The sequence below is a fragment of the Bufo bufo genome, chromosome 5 (assembly GCF_905171765.1).
Source record: "Bufo bufo chromosome 5, aBufBuf1.1, whole genome shotgun sequence".
Classification (NCBI taxonomy): domain Eukaryota; kingdom Metazoa; phylum Chordata; class Amphibia; order Anura; family Bufonidae; genus Bufo; species Bufo bufo.
The window spans coordinates 161,409,543-161,432,801 of NC_053393.1; the positions used below are offsets into that span (position 1 = coordinate 161,409,543).

The 23,259-nt window shown below is 44.2% G+C and overlaps 1 protein-coding gene across 1 annotated transcript in view; it reads right to left on the bottom strand.

Moving 5' to 3' along the window:
• The window catches only part of YES1 (YES proto-oncogene 1, Src family tyrosine kinase), a 73,616-nt gene that overhangs the window by 18,014 nt on the left and 32,343 nt on the right, over positions 1-23,259 (bottom strand). The window contains exon 2 of the mRNA XM_040431790.1: positions 14,508-14,765. Coding sequence (XP_040287724.1) covers positions 14,508-14,760 — 253 coding nt within the window. The 5' untranslated portion in view covers positions 14,761-14,765. The remainder of the gene's footprint in view (positions 1-14,507; positions 14,766-23,259) is intronic.

A 23,259-nucleotide genomic window follows, 5' to 3' on the forward strand; every position in this document is an offset into this window, starting at 1 on the left:
CTAATATTGATTACCTACCCTAGGTCATCAATATTAAAAGCCCTGACAACCTCTTTAAAGAAAACTATATGTCCTTCCAAAACCCTGAAACCATTCCCTGGCGAGGTTTAGCAGTAAAAATTATACATATACATATACACACACATATACATACACAGTACAGACCAAAAGTTTGGACACACCTTCTCATTCAAAGAGTTTTCTTTATTTTCATGACTATGAAGGCATCAAAACTATGAATTAACACATGTGGAATTATATACATAACAAACAAGTGTGAAACAACTGAAAATATGTCATATTCTAGGTTCTTCAAAGTAGCCACTTTTTGCTTTGATTACTGCTTTGCACACTCTTGGCATTCTCTTGATGAGCTTCAAGAGGTAGTCCCCTGAAATGGTCTTCCAACAGTCTTGAAGGAGTTCCCAGAGATGCTTAGCACTTGTTGGCCCTTTTGCCTTCACTCTGCGGTCCAGCTCACCCCAAACCATCTCGATTGGGTTCAGGTCCGGTGACTGGGGAGGCCAGGTCATCTGGCGCAGCACCCCATTACTCTCCTTCATGGTCAAATAGCCCTTACTTTCAAAGTTTTCCTAATTTTTCGGCTGACTGACTGACCTTCATTTCTTAAAGTAATGATGGCCACTCGTTTTTCTTTACTTAGCTGCTTTTTTCTTGCCATAATACAAATTCTAACAGTCTATTCAGTAGGACTATCAGCTGTGTATCCACCTGACTTCTCCTCAACGCAACTGATGGTCCCAACCCCATTTATAAGGCAAGAAATCCCACTTATTAAACCTGACAGGGCACACCTGTGAAGTGAAAACCATTTCAGGGGACTTCCTCTTGAAGCTCATCAAGAGAATGCCAAGAATGTGCAAAGCAGTAATCAAAGCAAAAGGTGGCTACTTTGAAGAACCTAGAATATGACATATTTTCAGTTGTTTCACACTTGTTTGTTATGTATATAATTCCACATGTGTTAATTCATAGTTTTGATAACTTCAGTGTGAATCTACAATTTTCATGGTCATGAAAATAAAGAAAACTCTTTGAACGAGAAGGTGTGTCCAAACTTTTGGTCTGTACTGTATATCCAAATTAATGTCAGTTATCTATTTTTCTCCTTACAAGCAGGTGTAATATTACATATCCTATTTTCAGGACAATATCATGCTAAACTTGTTAGAAAACTCATGACAGACTGCAGTTCACAACACAACCACTGGGTGGCCACACAGACTTGGATATATATCTCGTGACACAGTATCATGAAATCACACATTCTCTTCAAAGCTGAGCACCTCAAACCACATATGGATATGTTTAGCCAAGTGGACAGGTGATTCTACCCCAAGTAGAAGATGTTTTACATGGGACTGAAGGTAACCATCCTGTTACAATCATTCTAATGTGAAATGTGCCACCATGTCAAATTTGACATCCTACAGGCCAGTTAGTTTGTGTATTTGCAGGTCTTTAAATGGCATGTTAATAATTGCTGACTATAACCATCTAACGTCTTATTAGACATCCTGTTCTCTCAACTACTTCATACAGATTTATAATGCTGTGCGTCTCTGCATGACCTGTATATACTGAATTGTACGGACATAATGCTGTAGTTTTGCAGTTGTCACTAATGCGTTCCCCACCGCTGCACATTCTGGAATCAGAGACTGTAGGTGTAAGTTTGTGAAAATGATGTTTTCCAATGCTGATGCAGCACAGGCGGTGGAAAATGACTAAGGGCCCTTTCACACTTGCGTTCTTTTCTTCCGGCATAGAGTTCCGTCGTCGGGGCTCTATGCCGGAAGAATCCTGATCAGGATTATCCCAATGCATTCTGAATGGAGAGAAATCCGTTCAGGATGCATCAGGATGTCTTCAGTTCCGGACCGGAACGTTTTTTGGCCGGAGAAAATACCGCAGCATGCTGCGCTTTTTGCTCCGGCCAAAAATCCTGAACACTTGCCGCAAGGCCGGTTCCGGAATTAATGCCCATTGAAAGGCATTGATCCGGATCCGGCCTTAAGCTAAACGTCGTTTCGGCGCATTGCCGGATCCGACGTTTAGCTTTTTCTGAATGGTTACCATGGCTGCCGGGACGCTAAAGTCCTGGCAGCCATGGTAAAGTGTAGTGGGGAGCAGTATAATTACCGTCCGTGCGGCTCCCCGGGCGCTCCAGAGTGACGTCAGGGCGCCCCACACGCATGGGTGACGTGATCACATGGACACGTCATCCATGCGCATGGGGCGCTCTGACGTCATTCTGGAGCGCCCCGGGAGCCGCGCGGACTGTAAGTATACCGCTCCCCCGCTACCCACTACTACTATGGCAACCAGGACTTTAATAGCGTCCTGGCTGCCATAGTAACACTGAACGCATTTTGAAGACGGATCAGTCTTCAAATGCTTTCAGTTCACTTGCGTTTTTCCGGATCCGGCGTGTAATTCCGGCAAATGGAGTACACGTCGGATCCGGACAACGCAAGTGTGAAAGAGCCCTTAAGCTACAAACACACCCCAGCAGGGAAGAAGAGCAATCTACAGTATGTGGTTCTCGCTATGAAAGGAGAAATCCCTGTGTAGACCCCTGAAGCCAAGTGAAGACCATTAAACTGTCATCTAGTAATCTTTACCATCTAGGACTCCTAGCTACTTCACATAGGTAGCATTTCAGTCTGGAGTTTTCCCAATCAGATTTATTTGCTTACACAAAATGGCAGACACTTACTAATCAAGTGCTACTGAATTCTGACGCAATTTGTTGCCCCATGTTTTGTACCACAATTACTCACCTGTTTTTTATACTTTTCTATTTGTTTTACAATTTGCCCGACAAGGGGGTGTGGATTAGTGAAAATGGTGTGGATTGTCCAGGTAAGGGACAAGCCATAAATGCAGCGCTGTGCACCCAAAATGTACCAAGCTTTTGCACATTTGTTGGCGTAGATGAAGCCAATGCACCAGATTGATCATCCAGCAGCAACGAGTGCAATACATCCAATGCACTTTAAACGAAATGTCTCACTGAAAATTTTCTGTCTAATCTGGTTTTATTTTCTGATTTCGCTATTCTATTTCCTGAACATTATTATGGGGCGGCCAGAATTGCTTTATGGCAGTCATATGGGCCATAGACAGGAGGGGACCTCATTGACCTGTGCAGAGGTCATTGTACAAGGCAGATGGCAGCAGCTCAGGAACTGAACCGCCGCCATCACATTCAGCAGGACCGCAACACGGGGCACAGATGTGGGCAGTGAACAGTTAATTCCAGGGGCAAAGTTAAAAGACAGGGGTCACAGATGGGCATTTGGTGCTGATCAGGCAGAGGGCACGGAAGGGGCTGGCAGGACACATTACAGCGCACAGATGGGGCTCAGATCGGGGCAGGGGGCACAGATGAGGGGCAAAGATCAGCTAATGCCTGATTTCAGGCTCTGATCTGCAGGGTGCAGATGAGAGCCTGAAACCGGCATTTTTACAATGCTGCGCTCCAATTGGTTAGTTTGCACAGACTAACCAATCGGAGCGATCCTCGGCCAAGGACCACTCCGATTGGTCCCTTGCCAGCATTACTGGACTGTACGCTGTCCCTGACAGCAGCAGTGCAGGGGCAGAAGCTTTAAACCAAGCGTTTTGCAGCACTTGGATTAAAGAGCTGCCATGACGTTTATACACGTGCTTTATGCATGGGGTATGTGCAAATAGCACGTATATAGCCGTATGGCAGTCATGAAGGGGTCAATCACTTAAGAACAGCTGTAAATTTGCGGTCCTTAAAGCCAGTTTTCTGCCCGTCTGTTGTATCTATTCTCATATAAATTGCGCTCAGTGAGCACAAAGGCTGCTGCTTCTACTGGTCCTGGTGATCACGATTGCTGGGTTGGCATTAGTAGGAAGCTATATTGGGAACTAACTAGACTTAGTTCAACCCTAAGGGCCCTTGCACATGACCGTATGTCCTACGAGACATGAGGTCCGTGAGCGGGCCATATATCCCGAAGCGGCATTGATCGTGTGCAGGGTGGGCACACAACATCATAGGTTACTGTGCACGTCGGGTCACCCGCGGGACTATTGTCCTGCACTTATAAGATCTTATAAGTGCAGGACAATAGCACAGTAACGGTGACGACTGCCCCTATTATGGCGTGTTTCCCTTGTAAGTCTATGTTCACATTCCATTAATGGACTCCAATAAACATTTACTCCAATACAAATGTTTTAATGGTTTAATGATTTTCTGGGATTTTGAGACTGATGGCCTATCCTTAGGATAGGTAATCAATTTCTGATTGGTGGGGGAATGAATATCAACACCCCTGCCAATCAGTTATCTGAAGAGACCTATTCCTAGGCCTGTGACATCACGTTCATTGTATAACACAGCCTAGGCGCAGCTCAACCCATTCAAGTTAATGGGGCTGAGCTTCAATACCAAGCACAGCCACTATCCAAAGGACAGAGCCATGCTTGGTGAGCTGAGAGGAGGCCACAGCACAAACAGGAGTGACGTGGCCTCCTCAAATATCTAAACAGTGGGGGTGCAAGGAGTCAAACCCCGCCGATCTGATATTGACCTATCCTTACAAACGGTTATCAATGTTAAACACCTGGACAACTCCTTGAATGAAGGCTATGATAGATGTCATAGGTTGGCATCTGTCCATGAGTGCCCATTGCAATGCAATAAAAAAGTGAGGTCTACAACACTATTCCATCCTCTCTTTTTGAGGTTTACTAACCAGCCAGAGACACAAAGGATACTCTTTGGGCCTCATTCTGTCTAACGGAGCCCCATGGACACACTTTGTACAGTCCCAGTTGCACAGGAGAAGTGTAAAAAAAAAAAAAAAAAAATAGGTAAAATAATGAGGCTTAAAAAAATAAATAAAATAAACGCACAAAACTAAATTAAAATATTTTATGTTGGGGTACTTTCACACTTGCGTTTTTCTTTTCCGGCACTGAGACTGAGAGTTTTATCTCCGGCCAAAAAAAACTGAAGACTTGCCTGAATGCCGGATCCGTCCTTCCGGTCTGCACAAACCGAAAAAAAGGTGAAAAAAAATAAATGCCGGATGCGTTTTGCCGGATGACACCGGAAAGACGGATCTGGCATTTCAATGCATTTTTATGACTGATCAGTCTCACAAATGCCATCAGTTGGCATACGTTTTGCCGGATCACTCTGCCTCAAGTGTGAAAATAGCCTAATACACATTTTGGAAGAATTTTTAGTGATGTGACAATCAGTGGCCAGCACAGTGGCTAGGTTCGAATCCAACGATGGACAACATCTGCATGGAGTTTGTATGTTCTCCCTGTGTTTGTGTGGTTTTCTTCGTACACTCCAAAGACATACTGAGAGGGAACTTAGATTGTGAGCCCCACTGGGGACAGAGTGATGCTAATGTCGGTAACTAATAAAAGCATGGCTGTACAACATTTCACATGCAAACAATAGCACTGAGAAATGGGGATCATTCTAAATGAAAGTGGTATTATACCTACTATAAATGGAAAAAATAAAAGGTCTTTGCGCACATTTTTTATCAAACGTGTGTCGGGCCCATCTACCAGGCGTCACGGTGGCTTCCGCAGATGGGTACCTAACACTAATATACCGCCTCTCTTGGACTTACCTAAGCCTACAATATCAAGGGCAGTGTAGGAACCAGCTACATTTATACTCTGCTCAGAATCCCCAGGCAGATGGGCGTTGCTTAGTCTAAAAGAGGCCACTACCCTTAAGGGTACTACAAGAAAAGAGCTTCTATTTTTTTCATTTATAGTGGGTATAACACTTTGATCCCCATTTCTTAGTTCTATTGTTTGCATGTGAAATGTTGGGCAGCCATGCCTTTATTAGTTCTCTGTACACTTGCTTTATGGATATGCACCTGTGACCATGAATGTGCTAGTCTAAATTTTCTTGTAGCTAATGTCTGTAAAGCGCTGCGGAATATGTCAGCGCTATACAAGAGTATAATAAATAAATTAAAAATAACTTCCAGATTTTTGGACTATAAGACGCACCTAGGATTTGGAGGAGGAAAAGAAAAAAAATATTTCGCATCAGACCTCAGATCCGTCCCAAAAGGTCCTTCAGACCCCAGGTCAGACCCCCAAGCTCCATCAGCCTCCGATCAGACTCCCCCATAGAAATGACTGCTTTCATAAAGGAAGAGGTCATTAGCATTCGGACTATAAGATGCATTGTCATTCCCCACCATATAGCCTTAAAAATATGCTATAGTTTAACCACCTCAGCCCCCAGTGCTTAAACACCCTGAAAGACCAGGCCACTTTTTACACTTCTGACCTACACTACTTTCACCGTTTATTGCTCGGTCATGCAACTTACCACCCAAATGAATTTTACCTCCTTTTCTTCTCACTAATAGAGCTTTCATTTGGTGGTATTTCATTGCTGCTGACATTTTTACTTTTTTTGTTATTAATCGAAATTTAACGATTTTTTTGCAAAAAAATGACATTTTTCACTTTCAGTTGTAAAATTTTGCAAAAAAAACGACATCCATATAGAAATTTTGCTCTAAATTTATAGTTCTACATGTCTTTGATAAAAAAAAAATGTTTGGGTAGAAAAAAAATGGTTTGGGTAAAAGTTATAGCGTTTACAAACTATGGTACAAAAATGTGAATTTCCGCTTTTTGAAGCAGCTCTGACTTTCTGAGCACCTGTCATGTTTCCTGAGGTTCTACAATGCCCAGACAGTACAAACACCCCACAAATGACCCCATTTCTGAAAGTACACACCCTAAGGTATTCGCTGATGGGCACAGTGAGTTCATAGAACTTTTTATTTTTTGTCACAAGTTAGCGGAAAATGATGATTTTTTTTTTTTTATTTTTTTTTCTTACAAAGTCTCATATTCCACTAACTTGTGACAAAAAATAAAAACTTCCATGAACTCACTATGCCCATCAGCGAATACCTTGGGGTCTCTTCTTTCCAAAATGGGGTCACTTGTGGGGTAGTTATACTGCCCTGGCATTCTAGGGGCCCAAATGTGTGGTAAGGAGTTTGAAATCAAATTCAGTAAAAAATGACCTGTGAAATCCGAAAGGTGCTCTTTGGAATATGGGCCCCTTTGCCCACCTAGGCTGCAAAAAAGTGTCACACATCTGGTATCCCCGTACTCAGGAGAAGTTGAGGAATGTGTTTTGGGGTGTCTTTTTACATATACCCATGCTGGGTGAGATAAATATCTTGGTCAAATGACAACTTTGTATAAAAAAATGGGAAAAGTTGTCTTTTGCCAAGATATTTCTCTCACCCAGCATGGGTATATATAAAATGACACCCCAAAACACATTCCCCACCTTCTCCTGAGTACGGAGATACCAGATGTGTGACACTTTTTTGCAGCCTAGGTGGGCAAAGGGGCCCATATTCCAAAGAGCACCTTTCGGATTTCACTCGTCATTTTTTACTGAATTTGATTTCAAACTCCTTACCACACATTTGGGCCCCTAGAATGCCAGGGCAGTATATCTACCCCACAAGTGACCCCATTTTGGAAAGAAGACACCCCAAGGTATTCCGTGAGGGGCATGGCGAGTTCCTAGAATTTTTTATTTTTTGTCACAAGTTAGTGGAAAATGATGATTTTTTTTTTTTATTTTTTTTTTCATACAAAGTCTCATATTCCACTAACTTGTGACAAAAAATAAAAACTTCCATGAACTCACTATGCCCATCAGCGAATACCTTGGGGTCTCTTCTTTCCAAAATGGGGTCACTTGTGGGGTAGTTATACTGCCCTGGCATTCTAGGGGCCCAAATGTGTGGTAAGGAGTTTGAAATCAAATTCTGTAAAAATTGACCTGTGAAATCCGAAAGGTGCTCTTTGGAATATGGGCCCCTTTGCCCACCTAGGCTGCAAAAAAGTGTCACACATCTGGTATCTCTGTATTCAGGAGAAGTTGAGGAATGTGTTTTGGGGTGTCATTTTACATATACCCATGCTGGGTGAGATAAATATCTTGGTCAAATGCCAACTTTGTATAAAAAAATGGGAAAAGTTGTCGTTTGCCAAGATATTTCTCTCACCCAGCATGGGTATATGTAAAATGACACCCCAAAACACATTCCCCACCTTCTCCTGAGTACGGCAATACCAGATGTGTGACACTTTTTTGCAGCCTAGGTGGGCAAAGGGGCCCATATTCCAAAGAGCACCTTTCGGATTTCACAGGTCAATTTTTACAGAATTTGATTTCAAACTCCTTACCACACATTTGGGCCCCTAGAATGCCAGGGCAGTATAACTACCCCACAAGTGACCCCATTTTGGAAAGAAGACACCCCAAGGTATTCGCTGATGGGCATAGTGAGTTCATGGAAGTTTTTATTTTTTGTCACAAGTTAGTGGAATATGAGACTTTGTATGAAAAAAAAAAAAAAAAAAAAAATCAGCATTTTCCACTAACTTGTGACAAAAAATAAAAAATTCTAGGAACTCGCCATGCCCCTCACGGAATACCTTGGGGTGTCTTCTTTCTAAAATGGGGTCACTTGTGTGGTAGTTATACTGCCCTGGCATTTTCCAGGGGCCCTAATGTGTGTTAGGTAGGTAAATGACCTGTGAAATCCTAAAGGTGCTCTTTGGAATATGGGCCCCTTTGCCCACCTAGGCTGCAAAAAAGTGTCACACATCTGGTATCTCTGTATTCAGGAGAAGTTGAGGAATGTGTTTTGGGGTGTCATTTTACATATACCCATGCTGGGTGAGATAAATATCTTGGTCAAATGCCAACTTTGTATAAAAAAATGGGAAAAGTTGTCGTTTGCCAAGATATTTCTCTCACCCAGCATGGGTATATGTAAAATGACACCCCAAAACACATTCCCCACCTTCTCCTGAGTACGGCAATACCAGATGTGTGACACTTTTTTGCAGCCTAGGTGGGCAAAGGGGCCCATATTCCAAAGAGCACCTTTCGGATTTCACAGGTCAATTTTTACAGAATTTGATTTCAAACTCCTTACCACACATTTGGGCCCCTAGAATGCCAGGGCAGTATAACTACCCCACAAGTGACCCCATTTTGGAAAGAAGACACCCCAAGGTATTCGCTGATGGGCATAGTGAGTTCATGGAAGTTTTTATTTTTTGTCACAAGTTAGTGGAATATGAGACTTTGTATGAAAAAAAAAAAAAAAAAAAAAAATCAGCATTTTCCACTAACTTGTGACAAAAAATAAAAAATTCTAGGAACTCGCCATGCCCCTCACGGAATACCTTGGGGTGTCTTCTTTCTAAAATGGGGTCACTTGTGTGGTAGTTATACTGCCCTGGCATTTTCCAGGGGCCCTAATGTGTGTTAGGTAGGTAAATGACCTGTGAAATCCTAAAGGTGCTCTTTGGAATATGGGCCCCTTTGCCCACCTAGGCTGCAAAAAAGTGTCACACATCTGGTATCGCCGTATTCAGGAGAAGTTGGGGAATGTGTTTTGGGGTGTCATTTTACATATACCCTTGCTGGGTGAGAGAAATATCTTGGCAAAAGACAACTTTTCCCATTTTTTTATACAAAGTTGGCATTTGACCAAGATATTTCTCTCACCCAGCATGGGTATATGTAAAATGACACCCCAAAACACATTCCCCAACTTCTCCTGAGTACGGCGATACCAGATGTGTGACACTTTTTTGCAGCCTAGATGCGCAAAGGTGCCCAAATTCCTTTTAGGAGGGCATTTTTAGACATTTGGATACCAGACTTCTTCTCACGCTTTGGGGCCCCTAGAATGCCAGGGCAGTATAAATACCCCACATGTGACCCCATTTTGGAAAGAAGACACCCCAAGGTATTCAATGAGGGGCATGGCGAGTTCATAGAAATTTTTTTTTTTTGGCACAAGTTAGCGGAAATTGATATTTTTTATTTTTTTCTCACAAAGTCTCCCGTTCCGCTAACTTGGGACAAAAATTTCAATCTTTCATGGACTCAATATGCCCCTCACGGAATACCTGGGGGTGTCTTCTTTCCGAAATGGGGTCACATGTGGGGTATTTATACTGCCCTGGCATTCTAGGGGCCCTAAAGCGTGAGAAGAAGTCTGGAATATACATGTCTAAAAAATTTTACGCATTTGGATTCCGTGAGGGGTATGGTGAGTTCATGTGAGATTTTATTTTTTGACACAAGTTAGTGGAATATGAGACTTTGTAAGAAAAATAAATAAAAATTCCGCTAACTTGGGCCAAAAAAATGTCTGAATGGAGCCTTACAGAGGGGTGATCAATGACAGGGGGGGTGATCAATGACAGGGGGGGTGATCAATGACAGGGGGGTGATCAATGACAGGGGGGTGATCAATGACAGGGGGGTGATCAGGGAGTCTATATGGGGTGATAACCACAGTCATTGATCACGCCCGTGTAAGGCTTCATTCAGACGTCCGTATGCGTTTTGCGGATCCGATCCATCTATCAGTGCATCCGTAAAAATCATGCGGACATCTGAATGGAGCTTTACAGGGGGGTAATCAATGACAGGGGGGTGATCAGGGAGTCTATATGGGGTGATCACCACAGTCATTGATCATGCCCCTGTAAGGCTTCATTCAGACGTCCGGATGCGTTTTGCGGATCCGATCCATCTATCAGTGGATCCGTAAAAATCATGCGGACGTCTGAATGGAGCTTTACAGGGGGGTAATCAATGACAGGGGGGTAATCAATGACAGGGGGGTGATCAGGGAGTCTATATGGGGTGATCACCACAGTCATTGATCATGCCCCTGTAAGGCTTCATTCAGACGTCCGGATGCGTTTTGCGGATCCGATCCATCTATCAGTGCATCCGTAAAAATCATGCGGACATCTGAATGGAGCTTTACAGGGGGGTGATCAATGACAGGGGTGTAATCAATGACAGGGGGGTGATCAGGGAGTCTATATGGGGTGATAACCACAGTCATTGATCACGCCCCTGTAAGGCTTCATTCAGACGTCCGTATGCGTTTTGCGGATCCGATCCATCTATCAGTGCATCCGTAAAAATCATGCGGACATCTGAATGGAGCTTTACAGGGGGGTGATCAATGACAGGGGTGTAATCAATGACAGGGGGGTGATCAGGGAGTCTATATGGGGTGATAACCACAGTCATTGATCACGCCCCTGTAAGGCTTCATTCAGACGTCCGTATGCGTTTTGCGGATCCGATCCATCTATCAGTGCATCCGTAAAAATCATGCGGACATCTGAATGGAGCTTTACAGGGGGGTAATCAATGACAGGGGGGTGATCAGGGAGTCTATATGGGGTGATCACCACAGTCATTGATCATGCCCCTGTAAGGCTTCATTCAGACGTCCGGATGCGTTTTGCGGATCCGATCCATCTATCAGTGGATCCGTAAAAATCATGCGGACGTCTGAATGGAGCTTTACAGGGGGGTAATCAATGACAGGGGGGTAATCAATGACAGGGGGGTGATCAGGGAGTCTATATGGGGTGATAACCACAGTCATTGATCACGCCCCTGTAAGGCTTCATTCAGACGTCCGGATGCGTTTTGCGGATCGGATCCATCTATCAGTGCATCCGTAAAAATCATGCGGACATCTGAATGGAGCTTTACAGGGGGGTGATCAGGGAGTCTATATGGGGTGATCACCACAGTCATTGATCATGCCCCTGTAAGGCTTCATTCAGACGTCCGGATGCGTTTTGCGGATCGGATCCATCTATCAGTGCATCCGTAAAAATCATGCGGACATCTGAATGGAGCTTTACAGGGGGGTGATCAGGGAGTCTATATGGGGTGATCACCACAGTCATTGATCATGCCCCTGTAAAGCTTCATTCAGACGTCCGGATGCGTTTTGCGGATCGGATCCATCTATCAGTGCATCCGTAAAAATCATGCGGACATCTGAATGGAGCTTTACAGGGGGGTGATCAGGGAGTCTATATGGGGTGATCACCACAGTCATTGATCATGCCCCTGTAAAGCTTCATTCAGACGTCCGGATGCGTTTTGCGGATCGGATCCATCTATCAGTGCATCCGTAAAAATCATGCGGACATCTGAATGGAGCTTTACAGGGGGGTGATCAGGGAGTCTATATGGGGTGATCACCACAGTCATTGATCATGCCCCTGTAAAGCTTCATTCAGACGTCCGGATGCGTTTTGCGGATCGGATCCATCTATCAGTGGATCCGTAAAAATCATGCGGACGTCTGAATGGAGCTTTACAGGGGGGTAATCAATGACAGGGGTGTAATCAATGACAGGGGGGTGATCAGGGAGTCTATATGGGGTGATCACCACAGTCATTGATCATGCCCCTGTAAGGCTTCATTCAGACGTCCGGATGCGTTTTGCGGATCCGATCCATCTATCAGTGGATCCGTAAAAATCATGCGGACGTCTGAATGGAGCTTTACAGGGGGTTGATCAATGACAGGGGGGTAATCAATGACAGGGGGGTGATCAGGGAGTCTATATGGGGTGATCAGGGGCTAATAAGGGGTTAATAAGTGACGGGGGGGGGGGTGTAGTGTAGTGTAGTGGTGCTTGGTGGGACTTTACTGAGCTACCTGTGTCCTCTGGTGGTCGATCCAAACAAAGGGGACCACCAGAGGACCAGGTAGCAGGTATATTAGACGCTGTTATCAAAACAGCGTCTAATATACCTGTTAGGGTTAAAAAAAAACACATCTCCAGCCTGCCAGCGAACGATCGCCGCTGGCAGGCTGGAGATCAACTCTCTTACCTTCCGTTCCTGTGAGCGCGCGCGCCTGTGTGCGCGCGTTCACAGGAAATCTCGCGTCTCGCGAGATGACGCGCCGGCGCGTCCAGGAGGAATGAATCAACCACCTCCAGGACGCGTCTGTGCGTACAGCGGTCCGGAGGTGGTTAAAGCAAACAAAAAATCTAAAATTCTGCAATTTTTTTTCACACTGGCCACTAAGCCGAATAATAGGTGCCACTTGATCTGTACAGCAGTCATCTCATTATCACACGCAGGATTACAATGACATATCACCTAGGATTTGTTTTTTGTTGTAAAATCCCTTTCTCGTTGAAAGCATTGGGGAACACAGCACCATGGGTATATGCCCAGATGTCACAAAAAAAAAAAAAAGTTGTGGCTCTGCCCAGGCGGGCTATACCCTCTCCACAAACACTAGACTAATCAGTCTTTGCCTCCTATGGACACTAGACTGACAACGTTCTGCAGGCCTTGCTAGTATTTTTACATTTTATTTTTTCTTTATCATCATCTCTGCAGGGAGTCTTCAATGTGGGTTGCCACTTTGGTAGTACCCTCTGTGGGCGTGTACCTCGCCGGTCACCCAGTCCCACCCTTACTGCATAAGCAGTGGTACACTGGTAAACCCAATCCTGTGCGAGTTTACTGCGGTGCACAAAGAAACCGGATAGTGTGTATTCTCTGTCACACCTCCTCCCAGGTTAGTTTCGCTCCATTTCTTGGGATCCCCTCTCCCGGTTGCAAATTTCTTCTCTCCACCAGCTTCCCCAACTACTTTAGTGACACTTCTTATTTTCATAGTGTCAGATGGGCATACACCCACAGTACTGTGTCATTAAGGAGATTTATAGATAACACAGATCCTCTATTTGAACAATGACTTCTGCACAGGTGAAACCATGCCTAGAAAACTCTCCTATAGAAGTCAATGGGTCTGAACCAGGCTATTGTGTCTATGGCCCATGGCGGCTGCTGTAAAGCATCTCTCTAAATGCTTTTTACAACACCTCAAGCAACCTGGCAGCCTTCTATAATCACAGGGAGGAAATAGAATAATAATAAAAAAAAAATAAAAAAAAAAGTGTCACCATCTGGTTTTAACTGGCAAAAAATTATACGTGACACAACCAAAATACCTGTAGATCGACCCTACCCTCAAATAGGTAATATATCAAAATTAAAGGGGTTGTCTGGGTTCAGAGCAGAACCCGGACACAACACGATCTGCACTCATTCACCATGAATGAGTGGAGCATCGAAGCTTTTTACGCTTACGATTCAGTGCAGGCTGTTCACCCTGTCTGATCCATCCTGCCGCTCGGTCCCCACTGACTATAATGGGGACAGGGGCGGAGTTCCGGTGCAGCACGGCAGTGCGCGGCGAGAGGCTGCCGGACTAAAAAGTCGGGACATGCAGTATTTTTAGTCCAGCGACCTCTCACCGTGCACTGCCGAGCTGCGCCGGAGCTCCGCCCCCCGTCCCCATTATAGTCAATGGGGACAGAGCGGCAGTCCAGCGAAATAGCGGCAGGATGGATCCGACAGGGTGAACAGCCTGTCGGATCCGTCCTGCCGCTAGTGTGAAAGTAGCCTAAAGTAAGCTAAAAACCTTATCTTAAAAAAAATTATAATTAAATTGAGGTTTATCTAATAGTACTGGAGCACAACATATATAAAAAAAAACATCTAGATACATTTTCTAGTTCCAACAACGTTAACCTCCAAAACTTACCGGTCAACCCTCCGGGGTAAGGAACTGGCACTGGTGAAAATAGGGAAGTCGCTCCTCCAAAGGGAGTCATTCCGGAAGACCCGCCGAACGGTGTCATGGAATGACTGTTGAAGTTTGTAGGTGGTCCTTTAACTGCTGTCGACTGGGCAGCTTGTGTGGGGTCACCGCCATACTGGGAAATAGGTTCTTGTTTGGGTTCAGATCTGTATTTTATGGATGGACCTTTGTCCTGCTTGCTCTTGATACAGCCCATTCTACCTATACAAAAGACAGAAGACAAAGGATTTTAACTGGGGGGTGTAGGTGGAGATGATGAGAACAATGCCTCCCCATACAAAGCACATGTTCAACAATAACCTAATGTAGAACAGACCGTATTTACCGGTATGGTGAAAGGAAAGTTTTCTGATGCTTGGACGAATACCTGCGCTCCCTACATCACCTTGGCAATCCGGTTCTGCAGGTTGCAATAAGGACTGTTAAAGCAGCAGCGTTTATAAAGGAGTGTCAGAACAGGTTCTGATCTTCTCTTACAGCTGCACTTACACGTTGCAGTATTGTGCCATGTAGCCAAGTACTGCACGGTAAAAGGCGGTGTTGTGCCACCGCGGCTTTACAATGTGGCTTTTCGATGCAAGGTATTTATAAGACATGCAATAATTGGCCACGCAGACTGCTGCAAACTGTAGACCCCAGCCTCATATGGAAGGTTTACAAGTTCATGACAAATCCCAATGCAGATCTGTAACGCATCAAACTGCAAAGAAACTTGACAAAAACACGGCCCGAGGAAGGCATCCGGTAAGTGTCCCCTACTAGCAGAGGTGACCTCTTTCTCCAAAGTGCCCCTCTTGTCCGTGGGATATGCCTGGTACTGCAGATCGGCCCCACTGTAACTCCAAGATGTTGACTAAAGCAAGACGTGGAGTGGTCATAATAAATGTCATCACCTTGAGCATTCCCCCATCTATTGATTAGTTTCGCCAGTGGATATAAACCAAGAGAAGACCACGATTTCGGATAAGATCAGAGCGTTTTGTTACAACTGCAAACTAAATCTCGCCATAATTAAAAGCATGTGTCCTGATGTCACGCTAGCGGAGGCGAAACAACAGCATGATCTCTGCCTGGCAGCAGAAGCCTCCAAGGGACCTCCCAGGGTGGGTCATATCCCCAAACAGAAAGGATTCCTGCACGGCTGACAAATCTGTCCACGTGCAGCACAGCAGAAAGCACTGCCGTCACTTAGAAAGGGGTTCCAAAGGGTTCAGGATGAAAATGGAAGTTATATTCATAGAATGTGCATTCACAGAGCATTCCTAAAGCCTGTGACCTATAAAAAGCAAGCTCATGTAAAGAGGTGCTAATCCTCTAAATCCTTCTGGACATTAAAATCTGGAGAGAAGATGAAGCAGACTTTTTGTGTGGACCCCCCCCCCCCCTTCATTTATCTCACACTTCCCTGCCTGAGATGGTGGTTTAAGGGAATACTAAAGTGAAGGAAAAAAATTCCAGCAATTCTTCCCATGACAATTACTTGTCACCTATCCATCTGCCAGTCCAATGGAAGTAAATGGGCAGAGCGGCAAACTACTGCTCCACCCCGGAGAGAAGACTCGGGGATCACTGGGATCCCTACATGAGCTGATATTTCTGAGGTATCCTGGCCAGGCGATAAATATAGGATATGCAAGGGGTTATCCCACATAAACCTATTCATTCTCACATAGCCATCAGCATTGTATGAAATAAGTATGGAAGTCTTCTGCACTGTCTACAACAGATGACATTTTAAGCCCTGCCCTTCATCCATCTGCAGGGTGGATAAAATTCTATGATGATTTTTTTTTTTATCTAAAAAAATCTGATTTTTTATATATATATTTATATTTTTGGAGGAAAATATATTACCATCCAAAGGTTATTCCATCATGAAATAAAGATTAGTTTTTTAATTATGTAGAATAAGGCTGTATATGTTTAAATTTTTTTGGTAAATAAATTCCATTAATCCATTCACAAGGTCATGCTCTTCCAGAGGTTTTTGTAAGATTATTGGGCAGTTTCTCTGCCTACAAGATATCACAGATGCTTGGTTTACTTTTGCAGGTCTCAAAACTGAATTTGACTCAGCAGAGATCACATGCCTCTTCTACACAGCAAAAATGTTATACCATGAACAGAGCTGAGAAAAAGACCTTAATCCTAACTTCTACAAACCTATGAATAGAGAATCAACCTAACCAAACTAATATGAAAAGTTGTTATTCTAAAAATCATCATCATCTACTTGCAAATTATAAGTTATACCAGCAAGAATTAGTCTTTATGTAGAAAACTATGATTTAAATCAAATCCACCCTGTCCATCTGTAGGCTGGAAATAGAAAAGACCTGGAAGAAAAGAAAGTTATTTTCCAGCAGGAATAAAATAGAGGCCCCTCTCACCAATCTCATGCCACATTCCCTTCCGCTGGTCTCTACTTCCTGGTCCCGTCTTGACACACAGGAAATGCTCGCTCAGCCAATCACGCACCACATCGGTGACCACCCAAGCCAGTGGATGGCTGAGCAGGCATTACCTGTGAGTAGTGACCAGGGAAGATGGAGGGCAGTGTCACAATGGGAGTGACAGGGGACCAGTGAGAATCTGTTCTTTTATTTTTAACCCACTCTGAGCCTGGTGCCACAAATTATAATCCTACCAGAAAACTAACATCTGTGTTCCTTGCAAGTCCCCACAAAAAAAAATTCTTTCATAAAATCGTATACTGTATTTTGCAAAAACGTCAGCAAAAGCATCTTCAAATTCGCTACTGATGCCTTTCCGGCTTCTAGAGTTTAGGCCTGTCTACAAAGCCAATACATTTTAGAAAGGGATCTGCTGCCTTTAAACAAAAAGAACACAAGTCGCCCAATAAAATAGTCGCAAAACTCAAACTGCATCATCCTAACAGAAGCAACAAGACATTCAAGGGGTTGTCTCATTTCAGTAAGTGGCATTTATCATGTAGAGAAAGTGAATACCAGGCACTTACTAATGTATTATTATACATATTACTTGCTGGCTTCATTTTTTCATCACATTATACAGTGCTCGTTGCCATGGTTACAGACCACTCTGCGATCTATCAGTGGTGGTCGTGCTTGCACACTAAAAGAAAAAGCATCAGCCTCTCTGGTGGCCGGGACCATGGGATTGCACATAGGCTGATGCTTTTGTTCTATAGTGTGCAAGCACGGCCACCACTGATGGATTGCAGGGTGGTCGTAACCATGGAAACAGCAAAGGAAGCAATATGGATAATATATTAGTAAGTGGCTTCTATTAACTTTCTCTACATGATAAATGCCACTTACTGAAGTGAGAGAACACCTTTAATATAAGATCTCATCAGCGCCTCATCCACATGGACCACATCCTTTTCTGTTCAGCTTGTATGGCACCTTCTGAACAGTGAGCGCCCATTCACACACAAAATCAGCTAATAATCCACTTCCAATGCATGGGAATCACACTTTTTTGTAACCCAATGATGTACCCAAAGCTATAGATTAGGCATCCACATCACTACCAGAATACACGCCAAGTGTATCCATAGGGCTCTCTGTTAGCCCGATGGAGACTAAATAAGGGTATAGTGCAGTATATGGTGTTTCTAGCCTATACATGATGGAAGGGACCTTATTCCAATGTAGGTGTCCAATGATGAGAACATGACCTTAGCCTCACTGGACTGGGCTTATCCTTGTGTGGATTCTCGGCACAGCAGCTGGAAATGATGCCTCTGATCTTAGCGTAAATACATATTCCATATGCTATAGCAGGGCTGTGGAGTCGGTAGATAAATGCTCCGACTTCTCAGTTTTTGGTACCTCCGACTCCTTTGTATTTAATATGTGAATGTATTTTATACATTCCTTGAAGGAAAGAAAGGCAACATACATGTCATTACCAGAAACTACTGACTAGGAAGCTGCTGCCTTCTCCTTTGTGTGCTGATCTTCTGCTGAAGATCGGGCAGTGGGAGGATCCAGGAAGGGGCATTTATTGTAAAACATGATTTCCCTAGTAGAATCCCATAGTCATGTTTAAAGTTTAAGCTAACAATCTGAATTTACAAGTTTTTATAGCCCTAGCTGAATGACAGCAGTTTTTCAAATGGTTTACAGCTTCAGTCTTGAGCTATTGACTATCCATTCCCTTCACTTATACAAGTGTCTAGTCCTGCAAAAAACATATTTACTTAATCGGTTATCAGTGAGAGGCTAGGTTAACCATGGGCGTTGCGTTCCCTGTAACAGCGGAACACAACACAATGGAAAGTATAAGTATTGCCGCTCCTTAACTGTGCGTTTTGTGCCATATAGTGAAGCATATGAAAAGCATGCTTCTTCATGGTCACTTAACGTTTTCGTTTTGCGGTAACGTGACGCACTGCATGCATTGGCCTTTATTCTTACAGTAGAGAAGTACCGTATTTTTCGAAAAAGTGGAGGAAAAATAGCAGTGCGTCTTATGGGGCGAATGCTGCGACCGTCCGGTGTATAGGCTGAGAGGGAGGAGGGGCTGGGGGCCGGCATCTGGTTCTGTAATGGCAGCGGGGCCCGGTGCAGTCACTGTATTCTACTACACCGGGCCCCCGCTCACTGTAGTATACGGTAATCATATCTAACTTGTGGGTATTGTTAAAGTATTCCAATCATCTTAAATCTAGCGCTGTACTACTTACTACTAACTTCTTGGCAGTCAGGAGGCCGGGTGGGCGCTCGTAGCGTAGCACACTACGTCACGCGCCTGCTCCGCCCACTTTATGAATGAAGCAGGCACCGGGCCCCGCTGCCATTACAGAAACCGATGCCGGCCCCCATTCACTACACAGGGACACTGTTATGGGGGGGGATCTGTGGATGACACATAAGATAAGATGCCCCCATAACAGTGCCATCCACAGACCACCATTAGTTCAAAACCCACCAAAAGCACACATTTTGGTTCAAAATATTTTTTTTCTTATTTTCCTCCTCAAAAACCTAGGTGCGTCTTATAGGGCGAAAAATATGGTAATTATAACTTTTAGTGAATTGGGACATTTAAACTTGCTTTTTTTATTTATTTATTCCAATTTAAATCTAGTAGGAGTTGGTTCATGTTTTGCCGACTCCAGGTACCCAAAATTGCCTCCGACTCCTCGACTTCGACTCCACAGCCCTGTGCTATAGGCCACAGATCTTCACCTCTGATATCTGTGGCAAATCCAAGGTAAACTCTGTATGTAGATTTTGCAGATTTGTGGCTAAAGTCATACTGAAAGGTTTCCCCCACATCTTACATACCTAAGCAGGAGTGCAATGTGTGGACTCATTCTAAAGTTCTTAAAGCCTATGGTCACCTTTGACATACAGCAGAACGTGAATGGTTGCCTGGAGAAAAATTTGTACTAGGTTTCAGTCTGCATTTTTAATTGATAAACAGTTTGCAATCTTCTTCTAGTGTCGGGATTTTTTCAGGTCAGCTTGTCTGCCCCAGTTATAGATGCTGGATGTAAGGTGTGTGTGTCCAGGATAAAGCTGCCATCGCTGCCTACTTCTACAGCCCATGAGGGATAACAAGCAGAAGGGTCTTTTGTTTACTTTATACAGTCTCCATTCTGAGCCCATTTAAAAAAAAATAAAAAATCTCTGAAACCCCCATTTAATGTTATAAGCGATAAGAAGTCCAGTCCACACTTACGGTAAAATAAAGCTGGGCATACACATCAGACCTAGGTCATCGGGACCTACCAATTTCGGCTAACTGTGTAATTTGTATTAGGCCTCCCAATTTTCCTCCAATGGGTGAGGTCTAAGGAAATAAGGATCAGCGTTTTGGATATCAACTGCCTAATCCTTTTGTTGTCAGGATGATGAACCACAGCCAGAGTTGGCCGCAGTGATCAGCTCTCTTCCCATTCACCACATATGCATGTAAAGGAAATGCTTGTCCGGGCCCGCAGTAAAGATTTCTAGGGGCTGAACCACTGATCACTAAAGAGCTTTTCCAGAATTAGATAAAACAGGACACCCTCGGGATAGTAATTTAGGTAAACGCACACTGTTATTATGACAACGGCCTATAGGAAAGGCTACAGATAGTGTATTGAAATAGAGCACATGCAGCTAACAAACATTTTTAGGTCCCTAATGGAATCCTAAGGATAATGGTAAAAAAATATAAGAACATGTCATAAAAAGAGTAACCCCGAGGCTGTATCAACTCTTGGGATATTAGGTACACTATTTTCAGCACTGGACTGAAGAAAGCAAACTCTAGGCCTCACCATTTAAGAAGCTTACTTCTAATCGGAAAAGCCTTCTACCAACCTCACACGGGCTGCGAGAGCGTTAATACCCGGGATGGTTCCTGAACAGCAGTGTCTGGATGGCATGGTTATCCATGTATCTCTACATGGTTAAGGAATAAGCAAGAAATATGGACTTATAAAATATTATGCTCTGGCCTTACAGGGGCGCTCTCATGAAGGCAACGTCTGTCCAGGGGTCTTTTAGGGCAGTGGTAGGTTTCTAGGAGCTGGAAAGGCTAGACATTCAGTATGGGCAGCTAGCGTTCTGGCTACCTCTGACTTAATAAAATTAGTATTTAAAGGGATTATTATTTTTCATTTGTCATTAGTACAAACAAACTGTGTCCCCTATCTACCAGCCAGAGCAGAATGCCAGTGAAAACAGCAGTGCCAACTCTGAAACCCGTGATGTAAGCATATATTCCATAGCACCAACACACTGGAACGCCTTTCTTCTAGTCAACTTCACACACACTCACGCACCTAATGCCACCTTTAGGGGAGTGGGAGTTTGTGGCTTGCACAGGGAATGTGTCATCCGAAAATAACCTACTGCTTAAGGCTACTTTCACATTAGCGGTAGCCTTCTCCAACAGGCTGTTCCGGCGGGTGAACAGCCTGCCGAATGTCGTAGTTTTATTCCAGCTACCACTCGGCATGTTTGCTGTGCTGTCGCCGGACATCCGGCCTCCCCTATTATAGTCAATGCGGCCGGAGCGGACCTCCGGCGGGACGCGTGCACAACCAGCAGCACGGATCCGTTTTTATGTTAAACACGTTACATTTTTGTTGATTTTTCTTATTTTCTGTGTCGCTATATTTAAAATAAATCCCTAAAATTGTGCACTGTTCACACTAGCCCCTAGGTCTTACAATATGTTGAGACTTCCTGTTCAGGTAACTTTTCAGTTGCTATCACATTATCACCATAGGCAAGATTACAATACCAGTGATCACCACTGTATAGATAACCTAAGATCCACAGTTCACAATAGTTGATATCGCAGCTTATCTACTCCCTCCTGACCTCTGCATAGGTCATAGAGCATATCTAGAAAAACTCTCTGACAGAAATCAATGAGGTCTATGGTCCATTCAGCTGCTCTCAAGTCTTGACTTATTTTAGGGATAGTGGTCAGTGTGAAAACTGCAGGATTTTAGAATTTTTAAAATAGTGACATGAAAAATGAAAAACAATAACTAAAAATTCCATTTAAAAAAAAAAAAAAAAAAAAAAAAATATATGGCGGCGGGATGACGTGAGTGTACGTCGCGTCTCGATCTCCCCCACTGCTGGCCTTCCCCTTCCAGGCCGATGTCGAACAGCTGATGCTGATGCCGAAACAGCCGAGATGGAACAGCTGATGCCCTGAGTTGTGAGCCGCGACGCGCCACTATACTCCACCTGGTCTTGTCGCTGGATCGTCTCTGCTGATTGTGGGGAGTTGTCTGGCTGCTGCCGTTGCTGGATACCGCTCCGGCACTGCTCCTGTCCCTCGACTGGGCTCCATCGCTGCCCCGCTTCTGGTTCCTCCATTTGCCGTCCTCGCTCGCTGCCACTCTGCCTGCTCTGTCTGCGTGCTGTCGTTCGGCTCTGTCTCCCCGGCTCCGATCGATTGGTCTTGCCTGGCTGCTGGCTCCATCTGCTGCCTCCTGCTCTTCTTGCCACTGGACCGCCTGATTCCACCTTGCCGCTCCTGCTCCTGCCTGTTACCGGACTGCCGCCCTGTTGGATATCTCAACTGTTGGATACCTCGGCTGTCTCCCCTTTACTTCGCCACTGCACCGCCACAGTCACGGCGTGCTTCGGGATTAGGCCTCCGGACACGTGAGAATAGCAATTCCATTCAGTTATTCTATACCTGCCGTACTGTTGATTTTTCTGCTATATTGGTGCAAGAGGGATAGCAGTGTATATTGCTGTGAAGAGGGCATAGTTTTGTTTATGTTGAAATCTTGTGCCGTCTGGGGAAAAGGGGATAAGGAGGAGACAGGGTGAGAAAGGAAAAGTGGGAAAAGAGGGCACAAAGAAAAAAAAAAAAAAAAAAAAAAAAAAGGGGGGAAAAAAAAGGGAAAGAAGAGACAGAAAAAAGGGTTAATAGGTGAAAGAAAATATATATAAAAATAAAATAAAAATGAAAACCTGGTAGGGGGAGAAGGGAAAGGAAGACTAAAGCAGAAACTTAAGCAGAAGGTTAGGGGGGGGGGGGAATTGGGGAGAATGCCCCCAAAGCGACGCTCAGTTGATTCCTCTTCAATTAAGTCTGGGACTAAGACCCCAGAGAACAAAATCGACAAGTTTCTGAAATCGCCCTTTTCAAATGAAAAGAACCTAGCCAAAACTAAACCCCCTGCCAAACTGAAAAAATTCGCTAAAACTTCCCAAAATGATGAACTTTCTGAGGATGG